Source organism: Nannospalax galili, unplaced genomic scaffold (genome assembly GCF_000622305.1).
Source record: "Nannospalax galili isolate Female #2095 unplaced genomic scaffold, S.galili_v1.0 scaffold1349, whole genome shotgun sequence".
NCBI classification, from domain to species: domain Eukaryota; kingdom Metazoa; phylum Chordata; class Mammalia; order Rodentia; family Spalacidae; genus Nannospalax; species Nannospalax galili.
The window spans coordinates 990,995-999,218 of NW_008359755.1; the positions used below are offsets into that span (position 1 = coordinate 990,995).

The 8,224-nt window shown below is 42.8% G+C and overlaps 2 protein-coding genes across 4 annotated transcripts in view; one reads left to right on the top strand and one right to left on the bottom strand.

The window, feature by feature from the left end:
• The window catches only part of Tbccd1 (TBCC domain containing 1), a 49,700-nt gene extending 43,030 nt beyond the window's left edge, over positions 1–6,670 (bottom strand). The window contains exon 1 of one of the 3 annotated variants that reach the window (XM_008823633.3): positions 6,564–6,670. The gene's annotated coding sequence lies outside the window, so the exon portion shown is untranslated. The other 2 variants (XM_008823634.3, XM_029558917.1) reach the window with 2 other exon arrangements.
• Positions 6,671–6,841: 171 nt separating this feature from the next.
• The window catches only part of Dnajb11 (DnaJ heat shock protein family (Hsp40) member B11), a 15,212-nt gene continuing 13,829 nt past the window's right edge, over positions 6,842–8,224 (top strand). Inside the window, exon 1 of the mRNA XM_008823636.3 lies at positions 6,842–7,051. Within this exon, the coding sequence (XP_008821858.1) occupies positions 6,984–7,051 (68 nt within the window). The 5' untranslated portion in view covers positions 6,842–6,983. The remainder of the gene's footprint in view (positions 7,052–8,224) is intronic.

Genomic DNA, 8,224 nt, shown 5'->3' on the forward strand with positions numbered 1-8,224 from the left:
GGATGTGGGGAAAGGAGAACACTCATCCACTGCTGGTGGGGCTGCAAACTGGTTCAACCCCTATGTAAAGCAGTGTGGAGAACCCTTAAAAAACTACAAATGAACCTACCATTTGACCAAGTTATACCACTCCTTGGCATATACCCAAAGAACTCATCCTATTGCGGAGACAATTGTACATCCACGTTTGTTGCTGTTCTTTTCACAATAGCTAAGAGATGGAAGCAACCTAAGTGTGCCACAGCTGATGAGTGGTTAAGAAAAATGTGGTATGTTTACACAATGGATTTCTATTCAGCAGTAAAGAAAGATGAAATAATGAAATTTTCAGGAAAATGGATGGACCTAGAAACTGTTGTACTAAGTGAAGTAACAGACTCAGAAAAATAAACGACGCATGTCCTCCGTCATATGTAGATCCTAGCAACAGATCCTTTTAAATTCCATGTCCTTTTAATAAGATGATGCTGTACAGCAGTCTCTGCTGCATGAAATAACTACCATCATCATGACTGTAGCTGTGCCTGATCGCTAAACATTGTCACAATTGGGCTTGTTGAAAGTTGTGCTCATTCATTAAAGGAGAGCCAAGCAGGGTCATTGGACCCTCACTGGAATATCCAGCCATTCTTCCCAGCCAACTGTGTGTAATTTGGCCCTAATCACATATGGTCTCCTGGATTTGGGGAGGGCTAAAGTATACAATCTGGGAAAGGCTAGGAATAGAAGGCATGACCCGTGCTGGGTAAAGGCTTTCCAGTGTGCATACCCTCAGGTCATATATACACCTCATCAACCCCTCAGTTTTCTCAGTAAGTAAACTCAGTAAATTCATTGGTTTCCCAGTAAAACTTTAATCAAACATTGGCTTGATACTAGAACCTTAAAAGGGAATAAGCACTGCTTAGCATCCTCAGGAAAAGAAGTCTCACAACAGATGAAGCGTTTATTTGTTAATGCTATTATGTGTCATAATTATTTTTTTTAAAAAAGAAAAGGAGAATGTAAAGGATGTTAAAAGGATATGGGAATGGAGATATTTTCCAAAACAGAAAAAATGAGAAAGCCTAAGCAAGTGATGAAGGTCTGTGTAGGTTTGTTATATATAAAGGATGAGACAAAAATAATATACATATACTCTTAAAATTTCTATGGTCATAGTTTAGTCAACTAGTTTAAGAACAAAATACATATCTAGTCAAAGTTTATCTGAGAATATTTGGTTTTTACCCAAGCCTTATCTACATAGCACATGAAAATGAAAAGTACCAGACTGGCGGAACTAACCTTCTTGGATGTTTAACAGCCATACTTTGAGGCCTATACTACTCTGGTGAGAGGGACTTAAAGGACAATTTTTGCCCCTTGCCCTCCAAAGTCAACTAAGTTCCAGGGGACTATGGAACATCTCTCAACGTGTCCTATAACTGTGGTGAGTCACACACCCAAAATGAAAATATAACCAAAGAGTATAGTCATCAGTATGTTTCTTTAAGAGTTCAAGGGATGGGGCTGGAGAGATGATGGCTCAGCAGGTAAGAGCACTGACTGCTCTTGCAGAGGACCCGGGTTCGATTCCCAGCACTCACATGGCGGCTACGAACCATCCTTAACTCCAGTTCCAGGGGAATCCAAAGCCCTCTTCTGACCTCCAAGGTGGCATTGCATGACATGGGTGCACTCACATACATGCAGGCAATATACTCATACACATAAAAATAATAAATAAAATATTTTTAAAAAAAGAGTTCAAGGGATTACATTTCCCAGACAATTAGGCTTAAGTCCATATAAAATATTATTTAGACAATTATTTCTCATTGATGATTTAGTTTCTAAGCAGAAAGTGCTGCTCAAATGTAAGACTTCAAATCTTGGTCTGCAATACTCTTGTGCCCACCTGTAGCTAAGGGAGAGAACCCAATATTGTTCTAAAATGATGGCTAAATTTGTTTTCTCTCCCTATATAGAAGCCTTTGAGAAAGAAGTGACACTGATTCTGGACCACTCCAACAGCTATCAAAATACCTGAAAGCAAATTCTGAATCCATCACTCTAGAGTCCAGCCTTGGAAGACAAAAGAAAAATGAGGAGGAAGCCAATAGAGCGATGGTTTTGGCAGCCCTTGTCAAGAAATTCCAATGGAATTTAAAACTGCCCTGTTCTAACTTTTTTCTAGTCCCTGGTCTAGAACTTGTAATGCTAATTACTCTTGCCTTTACTTCTTCACAGTTCCTATTCACAATTCAAGGACTTTCTTTTCCTGTTAGCGGTAAGAATTATGCAATTTGGAGTCTTTTAAGATAGACCCACTGAAGGGGTACTCCAATTGCCTCACCCTGCATCCCTGTTCAGCATGGAAGAAGCCAGAGTGGTCTGCGTCCTGATTCCCTATTGACAATTTGGGTAACCTCTTCAGAGGATGGTGTGATAAGACTAAGAGGTAGGAATTGGGTAGGCAGTTAGGGTAAAAAGACCCCAAGAAAAGTAACCAGTTTCTTGGCTAAAAGTCAAAATATCCTTGGGCCTCTTAGCAACATACTCTGTTCCAAAGGCCAATAATGTCAAAAGTATTTGGGAGCTCTTATCTAACCCCTAGAAGATTTTAGGGTTACCTCTTCAGAGGAGGGAATGTTTGAGTAGCAAAAAGCCCTCTCCCCCTAAAAAGAAAGAGTACATGAAGTTGTCAGAAAAAAGTGATGGAGAGAATATGGGAGGAGTAGGAAGGGAGGGAGTGGGTGTGGATTTGATCAAAACACATTATATGTATGTATGAATTTCTCAATAAATTAAAAGAAAATAGAAGCCAGAATAAATGATGTGATAACAGACAAAAGAAAAAACAAAAAACAAAAAAACACATCAAAAAGATTACTCACTATAACCAAGTTGGTTTCATTCCAGAGAGGCAGGGACAATTCAACATATGCAAATCAATAAACATAATTCATTACATAAACAGACTTAAGGACAGAAATTGCATGAACACCTCAATAGATGTGGAAAAGAGTTTTGACAAAATCTACAAGCCCTAAAGAGACTAGGAATAGAAGGTCCTACCTCAACAGAAAAAAAGGAGACAATGAAAAAAGCTATAGCTATATGGTATATTAGCCTAAATGGGGAGGAGGGAATATTCCCAGCAAAATCATGAATGAGAGAAGGGTGTCCACTCGCTCCAATCTTATTCAGTTACAGTGCTGGAAGTCCTAGCTAGAGCACTAATGCAAGAAAAAGGAAATAAAAGGAACACAAAGAGTAAAGGGGAGTCACAGCACTCTTATTTAAGGATAATAGGATTCTAAGTGTAAGAGACCCTAACGATGCCACCAGGAAACTTAGTTCTGATAAACACATTCAACAAAATGGCAAGATACAATATTGGCATAAAAAATTGGCAGCCTTCATATACACCAATAACAAACTGAGAAAGAAATTGGAAAAAACAATATCCTTCACAATTGCCTCAAAACCAAACAAAAACCAAATACAAAAACAAACAAACAAAAACCCTTTGAATAAACCAAATCTAAATAAGGAAGTGAAAGACCTACAGGATGAAAACTTTAAAACACTCAAGAAAAAAGCTAAATATGCTAGAGGATGGTGATATCTCCTATGCCCATGGATTTAGAAGAATTAATACTGTCAAAAATGGCTATACTACTAACGGTGATCCACATAGTCAATGTAATCCCCATCAAAATTCAAATACCATTCATCACAGAAATTTTTTTTAAAAGAGAGATTTTAAAGGTCATATGGAAGCACAAAAAAACATCCTGATAGACAAATCCTGAGCAAAAAGAATACTTTGGAAGTATCACCATACTTGATTTCAAGATGCACTACAGAGCCATAGTAACAAAAAAACCTCATGGTACTGGTATACTGACAAAAGCAGACATGGAAATCAATGGAATAGAACAGAGGACTCAAATGGAACCCTACACAACTACAGCTGCCTGATTTTTGACAAAATACAAAAATATACGCTGGAAAAAATACAGCTTGTTTAACAAATGATGATGGGAAAGGAAAATTGGATATCCACATGCAGAAAAATAAAACTAGATCTTTATCTCTTACCCTGTACAAAAATCAACTTCGAATGGATCAAAGACCTTCGTAAGACCTGAAACTCTGAAACTGTTAGAGGAAAAATTAGAGAATACACTTCAAGATAAAGGCATAGACAAAACCTTTCCAAGTAAGAGTCCACAACTGACAAATGGAACCCCATGAAACTAAAATGAATGGAATAAAGAGATAGCAAACAGAATGGGAGGAAATACCTTCTAGCTATACATCTGATAGAGAATCAATACCCAATATACAAAGAACTAAAAAAAAAACAAAAAAACAAAACGAGAAGTTAAACGACCCAATCAATAAATGGAATAGACCTTTCTTAAAAGATTAAGTATAAATCGTCAATAAACATGAGAAATTGTTCACCCTCACTAGCCATCAGAAAATTGCCAATTAAAACTACAGTGAGATTTTACATCATTCCAGTTATAACGGTAGTGATTAAGAAAAATGACAACAAATGATGGTAAGGATATGGGGAAAGGAGAACCCTTATTGACTGTTGGTGGGGGGTGTAAACTGGTAGTCACTATGCAAATCAGTGTGCAGGTTTCTCAAAAAGCTAAAAATAATTGTGATTTAGCCCAAAGATGTAGTAATTAAGCTGTAGTAAATAGACTCAACATAGAGTTCATTGGCAAAGATTTGGATATATTATGCAGAACTACCATATGATCTAGCATTACCACTCCTGAGTATTTCCCCAGCGGAATCTAAGTCAACCTATCACACAGAGGGTTGTGCAGCAATTTTGTTGCAGCACTGTTCACAATAGCTAAGTTGTGGAAACAACATAGATGTCTATTAATGGTAGAATGGATAAAGAAAATGTGGTTTACATACAAAATGGATTTTTTTTCCCAGCCATAAAAGTAATGTTGTCGCCAGAAAAATGGATACAACTAGAGATAATCAATTAGAATTAAGCCAATCAGGAAAAAAAAAAATCCTATGTTTTCCCTCATTTGTGGTCCTAGATTTTATATAGATACATAAAATCTCATGCATAAATGACACGAAAGCAGCAAACTGTTTAGAGGAACAAAGCGAACTAACATGATGGGGAGGAAAAAAAGGTATGCTTAGTGTGCGTTATATACGTGTATGACAATGTACTTATATAATGTAGTACCATGTGTAATAAATACACACAATGAAAATTTTTAAAAAGGAGAAAAGTAGCTGATTTTTCTTGAACATAGTAAGACGAGGATACAGATCATTACATTATAAGGCTTTGTAAATTCCCATTCGGTAGGCATTTTAGTTTAAGAGCAATGAAAAGCTGGAGAGTGACACAATTTAAAATGGTTACCAAAAAAAAAAAAAAAAAATCCTGAGGGGCTAGGGAGATAGATAAAATAGCTCAATCCATAAAGCTCCTGTCATTTACTTGCCAGACAAGCAAGAAATAATCCCTACTAGCAATTACAAGCGGTGGCACCAGTTTGTAATCCCAACGCTGGGGAGGCCCATATAGGCAGAGCCCTGGGGCTCACTGGCAGGCCAGCCAGCTTAGTCAAACTCCAGGTCCTAGCGCACGCGCACATGCAAGAAGCTGCACACACCTGCACACACACACACACACACACACACACACACAATCATGGAGTGAAAATGGTATTTAAAAATAGTTGCCCTATCAAGATAGACTGTAGGCAGGGAGGGCTTTGCCAAGAAAACGGTCATTGTGACTTGGCCCAGAGATGTAGTACTGCAGCTGCAGCGACTTCGATACAGTTCATTAGTAAAGATTTGGCCAGATTATACATGAAGCAAACCAGACACCAGAGAACGCCCCCCCCCAAAAAAAAGTTTTCTGTGGTAAACAAACCTGGGCAAAAGGACATACAACGGAAGAATTTTACTCCTAACTAGAATAATGGCTTTTATTTTCTGCGTGTTTACTATGTGCAACTGTGCTAGAATACGTACAGAATTTCTTTTTATTAAAAATTCCAAACGCTGAGGCCGGGAGTAGTGGTGCACGCCTCCTGTGATCTTAACACTCGGGAGGCAGAGGCAGATGGACCTCTGCAAATTCGAGGTCAGTCTGGTCTACATACCGAATTCCAGGTCAGCCGTGGCTACAGGGAGACCCTGTCTCAAAAGACAAAACAAAACAACAAAACCGAAACCCAACACTGCCAGTGAGCGCTTTACCCTAGTTCTGTAAATAAGTCGGCTAGGAAGTGGGGGCTCAGGGGTGAGGGTCTCACCACTACGAGGTGCAGGAAGCAGAATCTGAACTTAAGTCGGTCTCCACGGTGGCTTCTCTACAAGGTACCAGGCATCTTGTCTACGAAATCGAGACAATTTCTAATAGGTTTGTGCTGTAAAGTAGAATGGCAAAGCGCCTGAGCAAAGCGCCTCGCGTACTTCCAGCGCGGAGTCACCGCCCGCCCTTCTCGGTCCCGCCTCGGTGCCCCCGCGCGTCCCAGGACCCCCGCGACGTCGCTGGAGACCTGTACCTGGGATGAGGCGTGATTGGCTGGCCAGCGCTAGCGGAGGAGCCCTGCGATTGGTGGAAAGTCGGCGGCGCGCGCAGGGGGCTGGGCCGTCCCGGTTCCACGGCTTCTGGTCGGCGCGGTCCTCTGACGTTGCCTCTTCTCATTGGCCTGCAGCTGAGGCTGCCGTTCCACGGCCTGAGTGGCTGCCGGCGCCGCCTCGGAGGTGAAGTGTACGGCGCTGATTGGCCGCGGGCTGGCGGCCGCCTGTGATGCCCCCGGCGGCGATTGGCCCTGGCCTGCGGGGCATCTCGCCGGGACGAGGCTCCCGGGAAGTGGCAGCAGAGGAGGGTGCGCGCGGGCTGCGTTCGCGGCTCGGCAGGAGACGCCGGCGGGAGGCGGCCGGAAGGCTGAGGAACGAGTGGGAGCCGGCGGCGCAGAACCATGGCCCCGCAGAACCTGAGCACCTTCTGCCTGTTGCTGCTCTACTTCATCGGGGCGGTGATCGCCGGGTGAGGAAGGGGCTCCCGCGCCGGCACGGGGCGCGAAGGCTGCCTTTGCTGGGAAGGACGCGAGGTGGCACCGAGCAGGGGGCGGTGGGGGCGCGGCCCTGCCGGCCGAGGGACCGAGGACTGGGTAGTGCGGGCCAGGATGGCCCTGCGGAGCCAGATTCCCAGAACGGTGGGAGTTGGTTGCAGTGCCAAGCACAACACTTGAGGGCTGGAGGGAATTCGAAGGAGGAAAGTGGCTGTGAGCGGAAGTAAAGTCACGGAAATCCGAGGAAAGAAGAGGGCCCCTGACTGAGGTGAAGACAGGGAGTGCCAGGCGCAGGTTGAGACTATAGGTTTTCTTTGCCCTGCTGAGCTGAAGAGCCGGACGGGGAGTTACCGACCTTGCCACTAGCCATTGAGGAGCTGGTAATAAATGGGTGGGTTGTGATGCCAGGTCAATTGAGGAAAGCTGGTAGGAAAGCCAAGCCGGAGCTGAAGGAAAAGGGCTTGAGGGAGCGGCAGGACCCTTTAGAGAGCCTTCCTATTTCCCAGCTTTGACCATGGTTCCTTCTTAAGGAGCTGAACGGTATGAGTGGGAAGAACAGTTCACTCACTGATAGTAAACTGGGATTCTGGCCCCCAGGCCACTGAGGAACCGTGCATCCTTGAAGGAACTGTTTAAATTCTCTACGAGAGGAGAATATTGTGTCTCCCATTCAGGGAGAAAGAGCAGACTCCTGAAGACCCTCCCAGCCTTTAAAGTCCTGACACAAGCCTGTGTTGGTTGTCTTCGCCCTTGGGAAGTGGAGACTGGAGGAACAGAATTCAAGGTCCTGTTCAACTCTTCCAGCTTGGCCCTCCTACGGCTTGCCTCATTTGACCTGGTATCCTAGCCCACCCACTTTAGTGTCAGGCCCTCAGTGGCTAGTGGAAAGGTTGGTAACTCATCTTCTGCTCTTCAGCTAGTGAGTTTGAAGCCAGCCTGAGCTACAACAGTCTCTGTCTCAAACAAATAGATAACTAAATAGATATACACCAAAAACTAGTAGGCATAAGATTCTGACAGTTATAGACTTTTCGAAGTGGAAAAGGTTCTACCTAGCAGAGTTTTAAAATTTAAGAACCTGTTTAAGACTTTTACTCTTTGCACATATACTTAAACCTTGTCTTTTTTTCTTGTAAAATATTTTTAAA